The sequence below is a fragment of the Macaca nemestrina genome, chromosome 14 (genome assembly GCF_043159975.1).
Source record: "Macaca nemestrina isolate mMacNem1 chromosome 14, mMacNem.hap1, whole genome shotgun sequence".
Taxonomy (NCBI): Eukaryota; Metazoa; Chordata; class Mammalia; order Primates; family Cercopithecidae; genus Macaca; species Macaca nemestrina.
The window spans coordinates 86,931,153-86,951,528 of record NC_092138.1 but is presented as its reverse complement, the minus strand read 5'-3'; the positions used below and the strand labels follow the sequence as shown (position 1 = coordinate 86,951,528).

The following is a 20,376-nucleotide window of genomic DNA, read 5'->3' as shown; positions in this document are numbered from 1 at the left end:
CAGGTGGTATTTATTTAATGGACAATAACTGCTTTATGAAATATAAATTAAATACATACACAGGAAGCTTCATTTACAAAACTTCCATTTTTAAGTGGAATGGAGGCCAAGGCTTGACCAAAAGTCTGATACTTCTCATCACCACAGAAAAAATAAATAAATCTATGGGCTGCTGGAAAGCTCTGAAGTGTCACACGAGGTTTCCCAAACCCAGCTCTGCGCTCCCAGTGAGGATGGCTGGGGCAGGGGAAGGGGAATTTCTACAGAGAGTGTAGGAAGTGCATTTCCTGCCCTGATGATCACATTTGCCAGCTGCCAAAGAAGGTTCTAGACTCAGGTACTGATGGTAATGTGATGAAAAATTAGTGCCCACATTTTATGTGGTACTGGGATCAAATATGTTTCAAAATTTTTTAAATTTTATTTTAATTGACATATGATTGTGTATATATTTATGGAGTACAGTGTGATGTTTTGATATTTGTTTACAATGTGGAGTGAATAAATTGGGCAAATTAACAAATCCATCATCTCTCACACTTATTTTTTTTGGCAAAAACATTTGAAATCTATTCTTCTCACAAATTTGAAATATACAATGCATTATCATTTATTAGAGTCACGATTCTGCGCAACAGATCACTAAAGCTTATTCCTCCCATCTACCTGAAACTTTATGCCCTTTGATCAACATCGTCCCTTTCCCCACTCACCCCACCTGCCTCTGGTGGTCATCATTCTACTTTCTACCTCTATGAATTCAATTTTTTTAGATTCCACATATATGTGAGAGCATGCAGTTATTTGTCTTTCTGTGCCTGTCTTATTTCACTTAGCATAATGTCTTCCAGGTTCATTCATTTTGTTGAAAATGACAGAATTTTCCCCCTTTTAAGGCTGAATAGTAGTATTCCACTGTGTATATACAGATGCTCCTTGACTTACAATGGGGTTAGGACTCACTCAATAAACCTATTTTAAGTTGAAAATACGGTAAGTTGAAAATGCACTTTTGACTTAGATATTTTCAACTTAAAATAGGTTTATACCATCTTAATACTCAAAGAAATGCTGAATGCATATTGCTTTTTAATCACTGTGAAGATAAAAAAGTGGAAGTCAAATTATCATAAATTGGAGACCATCTGTGTACCACATTTTCTTTACCTGTTCATCTGATGATGGACTCCTAGGTTGACTGTATTTTAGCTATTGTGAATAATGTACAGTGAACATGGGAGTGTAGCAATCTCTTTGGCATACTAATTTCAATTTCTTTAAATATATACAGAGAATTGAGATTCCTGGATTATATGGCAGTTCTATTTTGAATGTTCTGAGGAACCCCCATACTCTTTTCCGTGATGGCTATATTAACCTACATTCCCACTGCCAGTGCTCAGGTGGTCCCTTTTCTCCATACCCTGGCTAACACTTGTTATCTTTCATCTTTTTGGTAATAGCCATTCTAACAGGGGTGTGGTGATATCTTTTTGTGGTTTTAATTTGCCTTTTCCTGATGACTAGGGAGGTTGAGCATTTCTTCCACATAGCTGTTGGCCATTTGTGTGTCTTGAAGTGTCTATTTAGGTACTTTGCCTAATATATCTTTGACATACACACAAATGCAGACAAATACACTTGTAAATGAGAATTTCTTGCTTCTTTTTGTGGCTTTTATTTATTTTTTCTTGCGGGGGGCAGTGTAATGCCTTTTCTCCAATTCTAGTTTTGAAACAACTTAATGAAAGCACATAGGAGTCTGAGATAACACAATACAAAACAGGAGCTGAAGCCCAGTCCCTACCACTTTCTATGGCTCTATGGTCACCTTTCAGCCTCTTTCAGCTCCAGTTCTCTTTTTATCTAGCAAATGAGGAAGATGATTCGTTTTGTACAAGGTTACCAGAAAGATTACATAAGATTCTGTATGTAAAGCATTTGGTAGAGAATCCCTCACATAGTAAGCACTTGATAGATCCCAGAAACTACAATAAAGTAATATTAACCAATTGTTAGCATGGTTATTATTTTTGCCATCATTAAAATATCACCATTAGTAGATGAAGCATCCCAAAGAAGGGCTGGGCATAGGGGTAATACACTAATCTTCCCTGAATTACGGCAAAATTCCAAAATAGATGCAAATACCTTGGTCTATTTTCATGACCCTTTTAAATCTGGTCCCCTTAGAGCTTGAGCTCCTCAAGGAGTCTATATGGGGGAAAGTATCACAAGAGACCATTTGATTCAGGTCTCCACCTTCAAGCCACTGTAGTATCATTAGACCCAGTTTTCAGGGAAGGGAGAATTAGGCTTAGAGAGAGAAAGTGACCTTCTCAAGGCCATGTGGTTAATGAACAGTCAGGGCAGCAGAACAGAGGTATCTTGTGCCTTAGTTTATCATTCCCTGGTCTTATAAAAATGCTACCTTTAGTTCTACAAAATAATAAAAAAATTTTGCACAGTCGAAAATTGTGTTTATATGTTATATATGTATATGTATTCTTTTTTCTTTTCTTTCTTTCTTTTTTTTTTTTGAGACGGAGTCTCACTCTGTCACCCAGGCTGGGGTGTGGTGGTACCATCTCGGCTCACTGCAACCTCCGCCTCCCGGGTTCAAGCGATTCTCCTGCCTTAGCCTCCTGAGTAGCTGGGATTACAGGCGCCCCCCACCATGCCCGGCTACTTTTTGTGTTTTAGTAGAGACGGGGTTTCACCATGTTGGTCAGACTAGTCTCCAACTCCTGACCTCATGATCTGCCTGCGTTGGCTTCCCAAAGTGCTAGAATTACAGGTGTGAGCCACCGTACCCGGCCTTGTATATGTATTCTTTTATGTAAATATGTACTTATATACAAACGTGATACACACATATATATATCCATATATAAGTATATATATGATATAATCTAATTGAAATATAATATAATATAATATAATATAATATAATATAATATAAACGTTTTTGCCTAGGCAATCACAACTCCTGAGCTCATGGAGACAAGACTAGTACCTCCATCCCAGAGGAGGTCTGTAGCAAAAGAGGGTTCCAAGTTTCTAATAACAAAGTGAATCTAAGTACCCATTCACTTAAAAATATTTATTATTATTTATTCGTTTCTATTAACAACCATTTATTTATTCCCTGATCCCAAATTTAAAGCATGCTAGGTGGTGGAGATACCTTTTGAACAAGAACAAGAAATGCAGTAAAAATCCCTCTCCAACTCAGCTTCCCTTCCAAGTTTCCCTCTTCTTGGCAGGAGAGAGAGAAAGGGATCAACATTACACAGGGCACACTCACCTTTCAAAGAAATGGCCATCTATAGGTGGGAACCACTCCAGTGTCACAGAGTCCGTTGTGTGGCCCACAACTTGGGGAGCGAGGGCAACAGGCGCCGGTTTCCTGGAGGGCTGCCAGCTCTGGTAGACCAGGTCCAGGTAACAGTGCATTCTGGCGACTTGATTGGGCGTGAAGGAGTCCGTACAGTCGTCATCTGCAAGCAGGCAGAGGGAGAGATAAGCATCATGCTGCAAGGGCAGGCAGGCATACCAGAGAGTTATGACGGCTCCTGGCGGCCTGAGAGCCAGCACCCAAGTCGTTCCTTGCCAACTCAGGGCTGGCCTCTTCCAGCGCTCAAGAGTTAATGACCTGTGAACAAATTAGTGTAGTCATCACTTCTGGAGACAGGTGAGAGGAAACAGGAGGGAGGGAAGAGTGGATGGAACTGAAAAACTATGGCTGAGACTGGGAAGAGAGCAGCGTGGAGGTCATGGCAAAGGACACAGGCAAGACGAGCTATTTCCCACGGCCCCCAGATCCACCAGGTACTAAGTCAACAATTCCATTACTTCCTCCCTCCCTCAACCCCCACTCAATACATCTCATTCATTCATTCATTCACTTGTTTATGCACTCACTCATTCATTCATTCATTGATGCACTCTGGTTCCAACTCACTCCTTCACATTCTTTCATCTACTCATTTATTAATTTCACTGTTAACTGATGTGGTGATATTGCCCTTCAAACAAATCTTCTGAGTGTCTACTACATTTCTGCTCTGTGCCCAAGGGCATGGAAAGATGAAACTTTAAAAGTTCCTGCCCATGAAGAGGTACCAGTCTAGTTATGAGGTCAAGACCAGTCCAATGTATGAGTCAAGGTTGTTACAAGGCTGCTAAAGTCCGTGATGTCGATCAGTGATAAGGGAGGAAGACAGCATGGGTGGGGGCAGGGACAGGCAGGTGACCAGGAAGTCTTCTAAAGGAGATAGTTGAGGTTGATCAGATTGCATGGCTAAGATTGGAAAAGAAAGGAGAGGGGCTGCAGGAGAAAGTGCTGCACGACTACAGAGGCATGGTGCCCTAGGCAGAGAGCACAGGCCAGGGAGTCAGGCAGACCTGGGAACAAGCCAGGGTAGTGTGCATGCTGAAAATATGAGTAGTAACATCTCCCACTCAGTGCTGCCATTGGTCCACTGTGCTTTAGACACAGTAAACCTCTTCCTTTCTCTCGAGTTTTGGAGTATGCATTACTATTTTCCTTATTGTACACAAAAGGATATTAAAGCTGACAGAGGGTAAACAACTATTTTAAAATCACAAAGCTAGGGATACATCTGGGATTTGAACCCAGGCAGTCCTGACTTCAAGGCCGTGCTTCTGATCAATATGAGATATGAGAACTTCTTTTCAAGCATAAATGAGACATTGTATGGATATAAAATCCTGCAGGTGGTTGATAAATGGGAGTTGAGTCTGAGGCTAAGGGAGCTTGGAACACAATCTCTCAGGTGTCTTTGGATCTAACGACCTTTGATCCTAATCTCTTTTCCAGGGCATGACCTAAGACCTGGCCCTGAGGGAGAACGCTTGCTTCCCATTTCTCCCTCCAGCAGTTTCATTCAACTGCCCCAGGGGCAGGACAAGGCACTGTTTTGGCTTAATTTCCAAAAACACCACTTCCCAGAGGTGTCCACCTGGTCAGGGAGCCCACAGCTAGGCCCCAGACAGAGGAGCACAAGGCTCTTGCAATCTTAAAATAAATCCGCTACTGGGAATCCTGCAGCATATACTGGTTTCTTCTTATCAAACAAACATTAAATACGTTTGGGCAGGTGCTGGACAGTTAGACATGGCTTTGAGAATCCAGCTTAGGGAAGGGGCAGAGGTGTAAAGGAGGTTCTATACAGAAGCTGCCTTAAATCCCCTTAGTAATTTTTTCCAATCTCCTTTCCAGCACCCCAGGTAAGTCTTTAACACATTAGGAGAAGCAGAAGAGCCCAGTGTCTCTTAAGAAACACAGTATAGTGAATAAATGAGTAAATCTCTCTCAAACCCAGATCCCACCATGTAACTCCTGAATACCAAACATTCTATGGCTCCCTATTGCAAGGAAAGAGTCCTCAGTCCAAAAAGGGCCAGATAATTGGACACTTTTTTCTTTGTTGCCATGAACTTTTGACTTCATCTCGAAAGCTTTGGAAAAGCCACCGAATAGGTTAGATGCAGGAAAAGGGCATGATGGCTAAGGGAAGAAGTATAGCCATGCGACTAGATTAGTGCACATAGAATCTGGAGTCAAATGGACAAGTGATTTTCTGCCCCCAGTGCCTCAGTTACCCCATCTGTGAAGTGAAGACAGTGATGATAACACGATTGCTCATTTCAAAACACAGCCAAGGTGCAGGGATGTGGGGTACTAAGAGCAATGCCTGTCCCATGATAAATGCTAGTAAATGGGAATTGGAAATAGTGTGTATGTGGTGTGTGTGTATGCTTGTGTGTGCTCATGTATGTGTGAGTGTTACAAAACTGGAAGCAGGAAAAAAATTCAGGATATAAAATATGCATTCTCTTTGATCTAACAATAAGGAATTTATGGATTCAAAAGATAGATACTCTAGGATAAACATGGGTAAAATAGACATACAAAGATGTTTCTTGAAGCATAATTTATAATGGTGAAAATATTACAAATAGCACATCTGTTCATTTACAGGGAAATGGCTGTGTACTTTAAGGCACAGACATAGAACAGAATACTAATCAGGCATGACCAAAAAATGAGATAACTTTAAGACTCAGTTCCCTCGTGCATAAATTGGGGGCATTTAAATAAACTCCAAACCATGAATTTGTGAGAATTCAACAAGCAAGAGCACAAAAAGCATTTATCAAAATGAATGATGCTGAAAAACAGTAGGTTTTTTTTCCCTGCATAAATATCTACTCTACTTGCTTCCCCCACAACAAAAAAGTATATTTTTCTTTTATAACCTAAAAAGGAAACATTTTCACATTTGTCGATAAAAAAAAAGTTTGAAAAAATGGATAGGTGATGGAACCTAGTAGGGAGACAGGAATGTATTTGAACTTTAAAGCTGAAGTTGAAGCTGGACACAGTGGCTCTCTCCTGTAATCCCTGCACTTTGGGAGGCCAGGGTGGGCAGATCACGAGGTCAGGAGTTCGAGACCAGCCTGACCAACATGGTGAAACCCCATCTCCACTAAAAATACAAAAATTAGCCAGGTGTGGTGGTGCATGCCTGTAATCCCAGCTACTCAGGAGGCTGAGGCAGGAGAATCACTTGAACCTGGGAGGCAAAGGCTGCAGTGAGCTGAGATCATGCCACTGCACTCCAGCCTGGGTGACAGAGTAAGACTCCACCTCAAAAGAAAAAAAAAAGAAAAGCTGAAGTCGAAATCTATCCCAAGGTGCACTACTTGGAGACTTAGCAGCTATCAAAATCTTGGGAGAGGTACCAAAGGGTTTTCATTTATCACAAAAACTCTGTCTCAATTAGCTAATGTCTAGAGTCGGCCCCACTCGGCTTCCGTCCCCCCAATGCCTCCCCTCTTGAAATCTATGGCCACTTCTTCTGGTCTCCAGGACTGGCCAGCTCATCTTGTTTTTCTGTCTTCATCTTGTCCCAAAGCAGAAAGAACTTTGGGACTTCAGCACTGGGAAGCCTATGCTAGTCCCCACACTGTTGATACAGTACCCTGGGTTTGCTAACTGAAGCTTGCTCTCAAGAACAAATGTTCACCTGTGGCTGAAAGGCCCCACTGCATGGAGGTTCAGGACATGAACACCATGCCTTCACTCCACTTAGGACCTTGGGCACAATGTTGACCCCCTGTCAACCACATTTTCACCCACCATAAAAGGAGGAATAAGATGTTACCTGTCTCATAAAGCTGATGAGAGCATTTAACAAGCTAACTAATGTCTAGTGAATGGATAACTAAGTTGCCTTGTGTAAAACTCCCTGTCTTTTTGATGTTTTTAAAAATAATGATAGTAATAATAGTCATAATAATAAATGTAGATAATAAATTTATAATAAAAATTCACTGTAGAATATTTGGAATATGTCGAAAATGTTACAAAAAATAAATATTACCCTGAACTCATTACCTATATATAAAAAAATTGATGTCTAAGGTATATGTGTGTATATGTATGTATATGTATCTGTTTGTATAGGGACGTAAATATCTACAGTAAATTTCTGTAATTCTTATCACATACATATGTACAGGTCTTACATGATATATATGGCTTTCTGACCCTTTTCACAGTAAGTAGTCAATGAATAATCCTACTAATCATCATTTGTTGAGCACTAATTATGATACCAAGGACAGTTCTTTTTTTTTTTTTTTTTTAACTTGCATTTTAAGTTCAGGAGTACATGCACAGATTTTTTACGTAGGTAAACTTGTATCATGGGAGTTTTATAGATTACTTCATCACCCAAGTATTAAGGCCAGTACCCATTAGTAATTTTTCCTGATCCTCTCCCTCCTCCACACTTCAGTAGACCCCAGTGAGTGTTGTTCCCCTCTATGTGTCCATGTGTTCTCATCATTGAGCCCCCACTTATAAGTGAGAACATGTGGTGTTTGGTTTTCTGTTCTTGTATTAGTTTGCTAAGGACAATGGCTTCCAGCTCCATCCGTGTCCCTGAAAAAGATATAATCTCATTCTTTTTTATGGCTACATAGTATTCCATGATATATATGTACCACATTTTCTTTATCCAGTCTATCATTGATCGGCATTTATAACAATAACAGACCTAACGGCTTCACTTGTACTGTTACACCTACAATCAGGCAAGGCAAGCATCCTTATCATCAATGGTATTAATGAAATAACTGAGGCTCAGAGAGGACAAGTAAACTGCTGAAGATCAAAGCTGGGCACGGAACATTCAACTTTGGTCTCCTCACTCCAAATTTCATGCTTTGAACCACCATGTTACTCCACTTCTGTTCATGTCCTTCAGCCTTCTTCTCTGTCATCTTTAGTGGCCCTATAATGTTCTATCACATGAATACCTTGCAGTTCACTTCAGCAATCCATTATCTTTGGGCTCGTAAGCAGTTTCTAATTATTCATACATTTTTTTTTCTATACCTGGCATATAGTAAATGCCTAATAAATATTTAGGAAACAAATATCATTAAGAACATTCTTACGGTTAAATCTTTAAGCATACCAATTGATTTATTTGCTTTGGATATATTCCTTAGAAGTGGAATTGCTGGGTCAATCTATGTGTGCATATTAAGAAGCCATGACACACAGAAAGATGGGGACAAGACACTTGCTCCTGTAGGCTAGAGAAAGCCTGGCTTCCTGCATTTTTGAGGACCAGAGTGTCCTCCTCCAGGAACTCTTATAGCCTATTATCTCCAGAAAGTGGAACTGAGTCTGCTGCTCTTTTATCTGCTGAGGTTTCCAAGAGTTACCCAAGAATTCCACGTAACTATACTCCTCTGGAGCTCCGTCCAGCCTGCCTACTGAATTAGGCTTCCCCCCATCACCTGCCTGGTGCCTGCTTGATCTGAGCATTTGGGGCACTCTCAACCTTCCCCAGAACCAGAAAATGAGGCAGATATCTGCTAGTTAATAACACAGGTTCTGCAGTAAGAAACACTTGGGTTTAGGTTTCACTTTTGCCTTGTTTTAACTTTGTGATGCTGGGCAAGATACTTATGCTATCTGAACCACATTTTCTGCATCTGTAAAACTTGTGCACTTCCTTGGGCTACTTTGGGGATTCAATGAGACAAGCCTATGAAAAGTTTCATACAGTGTCCGGCATATCACACGTACTCAAGAATTACTGCAGGCCTAAGCTAACCAATATGGTAGCCACCAGCCACGCGCAGCTATTCTGATTTAAATTAGTTAAAATAAGATTGATAAATCAGGTCATTAGTCACACTAGTTGTATTTCAATCATTCAATTACCACACAGGTAGTACAGGTAGTGGCTACCATACTGGCCAGAACAGATACAAACTATGTCTATCTTCACAGAAAGTTCTGTTGGCAATGCCGAGCCACAAACCTTTTCCCTACTAGTGATCAAGCCTGAAGAAGAAGCACCCAGGAAGATAAAGCAACAAGAAGAAGTTGACCCAGTCTTCACAATGTCTTCACCCAATTGTCTTGATGGAGAGAGCTCTCATGGTGGCTCTCCGCAGCCCTGAGAACCCAGTCTTGTTCTGCATTTTGAATTTCATCCAGCTGCTTTTGTCACCTCATCTATCAGAAATCCTAAGGAAAACAAACATTTCAAAGCTCGTGGTCGCCTTGAATATGCTTTTGTGGGTGTAAGTTTGTTATCGTAGCTCAGTGAATTAGTTCTGTTGTTAATGGGTCACTGAGCTGAGGGGTTCCTTTAAAAAAAACAGTAAATCAATCACCCTTTAGATCTGTACAAAGGGGAACAAAAAAAGATTTAGTTTATGGGGGTCTGGTAGCTAGTGGCAGCTCCTAGCCCCTAAGAGGCCGGCAAACTTCCAAACTTATGTTATTGTTTATTTTGCATGTACGTTGAGCTGGCCAAGAAAAGGTGCTACAGAAATGGAACGTAAGCAATGTTGTATGAGGGGATGGGGCACCGGATACGGGGTGTCAGCTTGGCTGGGAATGGGAGCCCAGTGGGAATCTGCTTTTCAGGAAATACCCAGCACCCTGGTCTTTTTTGAGCACTCAAATCTAAGACTCTTAATTGTACCAGAGGTGGGTTATTGACACTTTAATTTAGGTTTGGACTGTATGAACCTTATACTGGAGAGGCCCCCAGGGGTCATCAGCCCAAATGGACAAGCAGAAAGAACCACTGGGGATCACAGAACCCTTTGCATTCCAGCAGCAAATTCCTCTCTTCAAATGCAATGAGGCAAAACCTCAACAGAAATGTAGAATAGTCAGAAAGTGGGTGCGCTTTCCCTGGCTCCAGCAGGAATGAGAGCCTAAAGCCCTACTCATATAGCCACCAGGGCAGTGCCCTGAAGCATCTCTGTGGAATAGAGTGTAAAAGCTACCCAAGTTGCTCAGTTTCCCCACTCAACCATCAGCTAGCTGTCTTCAGAAGAAATATAAGAGTAAAAGAGAAAAATACTTGGAGGCAGATATGTGACTTGGTGCAAATGACTTCAGTGAGCTTCAATGCTGCCATCTGCAGAGTGGGGATAGTTCTAACTCTACACATTTGTTGTGAGAATTAAATGAGAGAGAGCATATTAAAGGCCTTTCTGGACAATATTTTGTTACATGAGTAGAAATATTGCTTTTGAAAATAATAAATTTTATATACCCGTTATAAGAGAATTTATTCATTTTCCTCCTTCCCTCCAACTCTCCCTCTCTCCTTCCTTTCTTTCTTTACTTCTTCCTTTCCTAACAAACATTTATTAAGCACTGGCCCCTGTGCTAACTTCTGAGAATAGAATGATGTATTAGATGCAATCTTTTCATTGATAGAATTTGCTTGTTCTAGCGGGGAAAGAGACACCAAGTTGAGTATGATAACAGAATTTGATGCTGGCCCGCCATGTGCAATTGTGTGCATTGTGACAAACACAAAGACTCTTAGCTGAAGGTGCAGTGGTAAGGGCTATGACAGCCCTGAGGAAGGGGTGTCTTGTTCTAATTTGCCAAAGGTGCTAAAAGGGCTCAAAGGCCTTGATGTATCTTGTCCTAAAGGGAAGTGTAGGGTATCCCCTAATGCTCCTAACACTGTTACTAGTGGTACACAAATGGACTATGATGAGATATATTCAGTTAGGAAAAAAAAAATCATACCCAATCTCATGTCATGATTTTCTCTTTGCAAAATCCAAAGCAATCTTATTGTTCTTGTAAAACATAATAACAGAGAATGTGAGAGTTTTATGCTTATCTAAGGGACACATGGGTTAAATAAAAAAAGTTCAACAACCACGAGCTTAGAAAAATGTGCTGCACATTTAGGAAGGATCATGGAGATGCAAGTCCAACAATTCCATTGTCTTGAGAAAAGTGAAACCCAGAAAGAGAATAACCCAAAGACATTAGGTGGATGAGTGGCAGAGCTAGACCTTCCATCCTTAGAAAAGGTAAGTAGCTCGTTCAAGGCTCCCCCAAGCCAGGATTGGATCCCACATCTGACATCCAGTCCTGTTCACCCTACAGAGTGTAGGGCCCTACCTGCATAGCTCATGAAGTTGTTGTAAGGAGTGTTGAAGAAGCTATGAAAGCCACAGGTGTCATTTCCTGGCCCTGGGTCACCGCAGGACTTGTGTTTAGGGGCTGGGTTGGTATCATTGCAGAGGTCTCCAGTCTCGAAGGAGGGCTCTGTCTCCATGCAGGGGTCACTGCAAGACTGGATTTCTGAGATGCCTCGGAAGACGTGATAGAGGCCCAGGCTGTGACCGATCTCATGGATCATGGTATGGGTGTGCCCAGGCATGCCATAGAAAGATGGGTTCAAGACAATGCCACCTGTAAGGAGAAATCCAGAGAATCAGGCAAACTAGGTACTCTGCTTCTTGGTACAAGAACCCTCAAGTCCACCAAGAATAAAGAGATGCTGCCCAAAATAAACACAAGCTTCTCCACCCTAGGACTCCATTGCCCTGAGAGCTGTTACAACCTGTGACATGAATCATGACTTATCAGAGCAGGAAGGAATCTCAAAAGTCATTTTGTACAATTCCTTCATTTTTCGTATGAAAACGCCAATGCCTAAAGAAGTGAAGGGACTTACCCAAGGTGATTTCAAACTATTTCAATGGAGAGCAATTCAGAAATTCTGATTTCTGGGCCAGTAAACCTTTCTGCTGCAACCTCTCCCTTACAAAGTAAGGCCTACTCTTATTTCCAAATATTCTACATATTCTTGTCTAGACAAAGCCCTCAGGGTCAGAGATCTTGGTTCTGGTTCTCATTTTGCCTTCACTAACTCTGTGACATCGAGTGGATTAATTAGCATCTCTGAACCTCATATCTTCATCTCTGATGCTGTAAGAGCATGAACACTCATGAAGGTCAGCACCATGTTGTGTTCACTATTATAACAGTTTTCTTACTAGCTAATGTCACTTGAGCAGGACTCTTAATCAATATTCTATAGTTAATGACTATCAAAGGGCCTGGAGCTGAGTATCTCATTAAATGTGTGTTGAATATTTGCTGAATGTTAACTCATCTAAAGAAGTTTGTGAGGTTTAGCTAATCTAGTGTGAGCAGCTAGAATAGCACCTCCATACATCAAGTACATCACCTGAGGACAAGCAGCATGATCATCACCTGAGGGCTTAGTAGAAATGCAGAATCACAGGCCTCACCCCAGACCTACAGAAGTACAATCTGTATTTTAAAAAGAGCCTTGAATGACTTGTCTGTATATTCTAGTTTGAGAAGCAATGGTCTATACCACATGCCTCAAAAAATTGAAAATTGCTTGGCTCGGGCAGATAGACAGAACAGATCTCAGCAGAATTTATGGGTAGTATTTGTGCTGTGTTCATGTTAGGCATTGGAAAGATGCATACAGGCTGTCAGAGAGATAATTAAACTTTAAAATTTAACAATGTTTAGGGGAAGGTTAAAACTCAGGTCTGTGAACCTTGAAAGTAGGCACTTTAGGTGTAGAGCAGCATCTTATAAAAATAGTGAGGAGTTAGGGTCTTGTTGATTTGAGCTGGCAAGCCCCACATGGGCATGTGGAGTTTCATCTTAGACTGAACCTCTGGAATGGTGTGCTTGCTCAGTCAAGGGACTCATAGAGTCTATGCAGAGGTCTCTGATTTTGAAGAAGGACTCTGTCTCCATGTTAGGGTCACTGGAGGACTTGATTTCTGAGATTGAATTTCTGAGCAATTTTGAATTGCTTAGAGGTTTCTAACACAAAGATAAAGATGTGTGAGAGGGCATGTGAGTGTGTGGGTGTGCACATGCACTTGGGTATGAGAAGAGGGCAGGCAGAGGCAGGGAGGAAGAGAAATTGAGACAGGAAATCTTTCTCAATTATTTTCTGTCAATCACAACATGAAACATAATCTGCTTCCCACCCAAGGCTTTTTCCAGGGATCATGGTGTAACAGCAGAAAAAGAGAGGAAAAATATGGTTGTAATAAATTGGGTTTGATTGGGGCTACTGCAGAGGAATTACTCATGAGCAGCATCTCTTGGGATGGGGAGAGGGCAGCCTGGAGTCCAGCTGGAGTTAGCTGACATGGGTTGCAATCCTTGTTCTGCTTCACACTGGCCTTGTGACTATGGAAAATGGACTTTGCATCTCTGGTGAGCTCTAAAATAAGCAGCTACAATAATGCCAATGATTCTCTGTCTCTCCATGAAGCTTCATTATTAAGGTAATGAAAGGAAAGGACCGTTCCAGGGATGATGACTGGATTGCAGACTTAATGTCTAGGCTAACCCTGTTTGCTTTACCTCATCCCCTCCCAACTCACCCCTTTTCACAGAGTGACAGCACTTGGGCCCCAGTCCTGTTTCATTGCTTCTCTTAAAAGGTGAAATAGCTTGAGCCTGACATCATCCTGAAATACTATAACATGCTATGGATTTATAGCCTCCCTTATTCCTGGCCCTGAGCCAGTCTCTGAAATTTATGGAATTATCAGGAGTAGTTTTTTCTAACTGTAGAAGCCTGCTACTCAATCCTTCTCAGACTCTGATCATGGCCCTTTCAGTTGCTTTTCTAATAGGACAGAATTTCAGAATTGAGAAGGATCCTTAGGGTCTTCTGGCCTCCTAGGACCTGCTTACTTAATACTGAAGGACACTGAGACCTGAAGAAGGAAGGATAATTGCCTAAGGCCATACTGCTAAGTAAAGTCACAGCTGAAAACAAACACGAATTTTGGCTCTAGTCTAGCATTACTTCCATACATCATACTAGGTATGTGATATAAGCTGATCACCTTCAAATTTGCCTAAGCTGCACACTCTCTTCTGCCCAACCCCGCTTGTCTGTGTCTGTCTATCTGCCTATCTACATATGCCTATGTAGATACCCATACATCAGCTATCTCAGGATTTCTCAATCTCAGCACTATTGACTTTTTAGTCTGCATAATTCTTTGTAGTGGACATTGTGGACATTTAGCAGCATCACTGGCTTCTACCCACTAGATGCCAGTAGCATTCCCCCATTTGTAAGAAGCAAAAATGTCTCTAGATATTGCCAAATGTCTCCTGGGGCATAAAATCCTCCCAGCTGAGAACAAGTAGATATTTATCTTTGTATCTATCTTTATTTATACAACCACACACAGGCACACATACACACACACGCACACACAAATTGGTTTCATTCTCTAAAAAACAATTGAGACATGAGAGTCGTCTGGAGGAAACTAAGTCTATGGTTTCATTCAGCAAAACTTCCATTATTTGAATTTCTAATTTCCAAGACAGAATAGCAGTGGAGCAGCTACTGGACTATGTTTCACCGGGAGACCAGGCAGGCCTGAGGATAGAGTCAGCACTGTCACTGCTGAGCCTGAACATTCTCAGATAAAGATGTTCACTGAGTCATCACGATTCATTCTTGTAAATAATGGGAACATTCTACCAAAGGGAAAATTATTAAATAAATGGCAGTGCCCTTGTTCAAGGGAATATTATGTGGCTATTAAAAATCTTGTCTTTAGAGAGGGGGAAATAACCCAGAAGGGTGCTTTTCTTTTGTGATTTTAAGTGAAAAAAAATGTGTGGGAAGTTAAGGAAAAGACTTCTGCAACCTGGGAAAAAAAGTAGATAGTATAATATTAAGTGAAAAAAGAACACAGAATTTCATCTATGCTATGATTTTTAAAATGTACACTTAAAAAAAATGCATGTTTACATATAGATGTGTCCTGGAAGAGACCATGGAAAAAATAAAATTAAAGAACTACAATGTTTGCTTACAGGGCCTGGTTCAGAAACTGTTGTCATGTCTAACTTTTGGTGATTGGTTTGTACAAACTTATGTCTTGTTTATGGATATGTATAATTTGAATGTAAGAAGAGTTCCTGTTGGTGTTGGTGGGTGGAACATGGAGGAACATGGAGTTCTTGCGAACTCACTTTTTCTTGCCTCTTTGGTGTCTTTCAAGCCAACCCATGACTGGCTGTGCCAGTACAGTGTGGTTACCAGACTAAGAAGATATTTGCGGGAACTAGGAGGCAGAGGGTATAAGGAGAAAGCAAACAATGGACAGTGTTGGAAACTTAGATTCCAATTGTGACTGTCACTGTCTTGTGTATGATGTTGGATAAGCCCCATTTCCTCTCTGGGTCTCATTTCCTCATTGATAAAACATGGTTAATAATACGGTGCTATTTCCTTCAGAAAATTGCTTGGTGGTCAAAATGAGATAAAGGATGCTAAAGAGTTTTGTAAATTAAAAAGTGATAAATAAATGGGTTTTTCACCCTCATGACTACCACCACCACCATCATGATCACAATAATGATCAGCATCGCACTAAATGTATTACTGTGCTACTCCAGTTGCCTCCTGAAGGAGTTTCTAAGACTCACCTAAGTGCATTAGAGCCTCCTTGTCCCATGGCCAAGTTGCTACTCCTGCCAACTCCTCCTCTGAGGAGTTTGCAAAGAAAATATTGAGATGTGTTGATCCATCCAATCTAAGAATGTTCTTCAGCTCATTAACATCCAAGTAGGCTCTGAAACAGAAAAAGAACCTTGACTGTTATCATGCCCCCAAAAAGATACTGTTTAAATAATAGGCACACTCCAAATAATTTAGAGCTACTTTGTGTGCCAGGCACTTTGCTAAGCACTTTATAAACACTACCTTATTGAATTCCCCCAATAATATTATAAGTAAGATGATTCCATTTTACAGATCATAAAATTAAGTCCTCGAGAGTTTAAGAGGCTTGCCAAAGTTGTTAGGCTTCTTATGAATAGAGATGTAGGGTAGTATCATTATCTCCAGAGGCTTAGAGAACCTTCTTCATACCTAACTAAGTTCAAGCTGCTACTTGGCAGTGTTTTCCTTTTTCTTAATGCTGTCTCTCCCCAGGAGTTCTCACAGAGCCCAGCCAGTAGCACACATTAATGATGGTTTCCTACTCGTCACCTCTTAGAATAATAGAAGGGCCTCCCCATATATGAAAGTCCAAGTTCCTAGCATGGCTTCCAAGACACAGGCTTCTCTTTAGCCTCATCTCTCTCTACAACCTCTCTTGAGCACTCCACTGCATACAGACAACATCTCTGCACCCTGTATGGTGCATTATCCCATTGGTACCTTTATTCATGCTGTTTCCTCTGCTGGGACTCTGATCAGCATTTTGTTCTCTGATGAACAAATACAAAGTCTGTTCTGGTATCCCTCCTCCAGGAAGACTTCCCTGATGCTCTTTTCACCTGCACCCCTTTTAACATCTCCATACTCGTCCACCTCCTACTAGCAGTGCACTCTCTCTCATTTGCCATTTCAATAAATTGCTTCCTCTTTCTATTATATAATACATACTTGTGGCCACCTGGGGGAAGGGGAGGTGCCCTATTCATCTCTGTTTGCCCAGTTCTTGGCACAAAGCTTGATACCCGGTGAGCCCTCAGTAGATTTTGATGGAATTGAATTAAATTGGGAAAAGTAAGAGTAAAAATACTTAACTCTCAGTCTCAAATTCAATAATTCCTGACTAATGGGGCCTTGGTTTCCTTATCAATACATTGAAATTAGTAACAGCTGCCTGATGCTCCACAGAGCATTTCTGTGGGTGGAAAACCTACACCTCTACCCTGCTGTGAACAGGATACATCTGAGACCTAGCACGTCATGGCCGCCCATGTCACAGAAAGCCCCAAGCTCACGAAACCAAACATTCCTGTGACCATAATTTGTACAACTTTTCGCAAAAAACATGAGTTGAAGATATAGGTGGGCCCAGGAGAGCTTACATCTATATCTAGGTTGAGCTGACTAATTCCAAGAATAGCCACACAAACTCAGATATTGACCTGAAATCTCGCTGCTGAGCCCTTCTCTTCCCCAAGAGCCCATATTCAACTTCTTAGGCTGGAAGCCTTGTGAGGAGTTCTATTCAGTCTGCTCTGTCATCAGGGAAGAGAACGAGGAAAGAGACAGCCAACATTTATTAAGCATTTGCTGTATGCCAGACCCTGTGCTAGGTACACATGTCTCATCCCTGTTTGGTAGCTGAAGCAATGCAACGGAGTGGGTGAGATGGCTCATTCTTAAGCTACAACCCTGGGTTTGAAGCCAGCTCTTCCACTTTATGGCTGGGCCACCCTGGGCAATGTACTTAACTTCCTGCACCTCAGTTTCTTTATATACAGAAAGAGTGTGGTAATAGTACCTACCCCATACAGCTGTTCAGAGGGTTAAGGTAGTTAATAAAGAGAGCATAAAGGGCTTAGAATAATGCCTGGCATGTAGAAAGCCCCAGTGCATGTTTAGCTATTCCTATCACTTATCCCCATCATACAGATGAAGGAACAGGGGTTCAGAGATCACACAACTGGCGACAAGGCCAAGTACAAATCTAGACGTGTCCAACTCTTCCCACAACCTCACCCTCATTTCCAAGCTCACCCAGGCCCACAGTGAAAGGGGAAACAATGCATGGGAGGAGAATGAAAACACAGAGGAGTTGAGATTTTCTTGGATCAGCCCTTTCCACATAATTTATTATTTTCTAATTGATTTGTTCATTTCCATCAAATGTTCTCTCAGGCAGAGAACACAAATGTTATTAGAGAAAGCCACCTCTGCCCCATAGCTCTGAGATGAGAAAGCTTCAAGAGAAAAAGGGTGGGGTAGGGGCAGGGGAGACATTTTAATTGGTTGTTTATTCAGTGGTAATTGCAGAAGCCAATCTTTTCAAGAAGTGGTATTCATCCTAGCCCAAAGCAGAGAAGTGGGATGTGGGAGCCTCTCCCTGGCTTGTACGTGATTTTTTTTTTTTTTCATACTTTGGGAAGCCTCCATTTCCCTAAGGCAGAAGAATCCACAGCAGCAATCCAGGCCCCACTGGCCTCTCTCTTCCCCACCTCTCCAAGAGGAACCCACCCAAAGGAAAAAAAAAAAAAAGCAACAACACAGCCCTGTGGATGAAAGTTTTCCTTTTGCTGCTTGAGGTCTTCCCACTAATACAGAGCCAGGCTGAGTGTCTCTCAAATATATCAGGGGAAAATCTTCGGGACAGGAGTCCATGTGGGTATTTACCTTCCTACCCCTATGCCTTGAAAGGATTTTTTTTTTTTTTTTTTTTTTTTTTTTTGCATCAACAAGATAGAAGAGAAAGCACAGGAGGTCAACTTCAGAAGGACCATGACTGTCTAGGGATAGTGAAGGTGAGAGAAGGAAAATGGCCACCTGACTTCCATTTTGCAATTGTTGGGAAGGCTGTGTATACATTGTAAATTGGTCAAATGTACTTTAAAATGTCAGGGCTCATGCTTGTAATCCCAGCACTTTGGGCAGCCAAGGCGGTGGGAATGCTTGAGGCCAGGAGTTTGAGACCAACTTGGGCAACACAGGGAGATCCCATCTCTACAAAAAATTTAAAAAGTTAAGCTGGGAATGGTGGCACGTGCCTGTAGTCCCAGCTACTTTGGAGGCCGAAACAGGAGGATTGCTTGGGCCCAGGAGTTCAAGGCTGCAGTAAGCTATGATTGTACCACTGTACTCCCACTTGGGCAATAGAGCAATAGGCCATCTCTTAAAACAAAACCCAAACAAACAGACATTACTCACTTCCCAGAAAAATCAATCAAAATCCCCAACTCACACAGAGTTGGACAGACAGACCTATATCTATCGGCAAGTTGTCTGTCCAACTCTGTGTGTGTATTAGTCTGTAGATTAATCTGTGTGTATTTATCTGTAGCTTAATCTGTGTGGCTTAATCTGCATAGAAGCTTTGCTACTCAGAATTGGACAGATAGACCTATATCTGTGGACAAGTAGGTTTAAGTCTCTGAGTATCAATTAGCTCGTGCAGATCCCAACAGGATCAAATAAGATAGCTCAGCACAGTCCCAGCACATAACTAGAAAATGTGGGCCCTCCATATCCTGGTCTCCTATTTTCTCCTGCTGGGAAAGAACCTAAACTGACAATCTGCCTCCGGGTGGCTCTCCCAGTCTCAGCTTTCAGTGTCTCTTCCTCATTACCCAACCTTCTTCCTCCTACAACCTCAATCACTCAAGTTCTCTTGGTTATCTTATTCTGAGAACCTCTAGTTTTTTCCAATTATGCCCAACCCCTAAGCATGTCCATTAGTTTCCCTTCTCTGCCTTGCAATCTTTATTCCCAATTCTTGGCCCTTTTAAATCTTATGAACCCTGCAAAGTCCAGCTTACATGTGATGCACTCTATGTATCCTCTTATGACCACCCTCGTCTGTAAAGTAGGGATGATGATTACCACCTGTCAGGGATGTCATGAGGATTAGAGGCAACACAGGTTAAGTGCCTAGCATGGTGACTTGCACAGAGAAGGCATCACTGATCAGAATAGGCTCCTTTTATTGCATTATTGTTAGCAAAACGAAAATTATTAGCAACACTCAAATCATCATCATCACCTCTATCTGAAAATGAGTCCTCCTTCCTCTGTGCCCCCTACTTTTAATTCCAGTACTTATCACTCTGCTTTGGGTTATATTCACTGTGTGAGCATCTATCTTTTCTATCAGGTAATGAGCTTCTGGCAGTTGGGACCAAATCTTTATTATCTCCGTATCACTTAAAAGTATCCTTCAAGAGAGAACCACCACCGATGGGCAGCTACTGAGTGCCTCTCTCTCAAATTGCATAGTTTCAAAACAGGATGAGCAAGCCCAGAGCTCAAGGAAGGGAAATGACTTGCCCAAGGTCATATATCTAATACAGGGAATAGAAAAGCCTGCCAACAAACCGCTCTGCTCTAACCTATGTACATGTCACTCGTGTATAGCAGCAATTTTGTACAATAAGTAAAGTCACCTTTTCCTTCAGGTGGACACAGTTCCCTGCATAGTTTAGAGAACAAATCATGGGAAGGATGGCAGCCTCCATTCTCTCCCTCAGCTGGA

The 20,376-nt window shown here is 41.6% G+C and overlaps 1 protein-coding gene across 1 annotated transcript in view; it reads right to left on the bottom strand.

Moving 5' to 3' along the window:
* LOC105487115 (pappalysin 1) overlaps positions 1–20,376 on the bottom strand; it is a 250,659-nt gene that overhangs the window by 181,351 nt on the left and 48,932 nt on the right. Inside the window, exons 3-5 of the mRNA XM_071078810.1 lie at positions 15,842–15,987; positions 11,498–11,791; positions 3,308–3,500 (exon numbers count right to left, since the gene is read on the bottom strand). Coding sequence (XP_070934911.1) covers positions 3,308–3,500; positions 11,498–11,791; positions 15,842–15,987 — 633 coding nt within the window. The remainder of the gene's footprint in view (positions 1–3,307; positions 3,501–11,497; positions 11,792–15,841; positions 15,988–20,376) is intronic.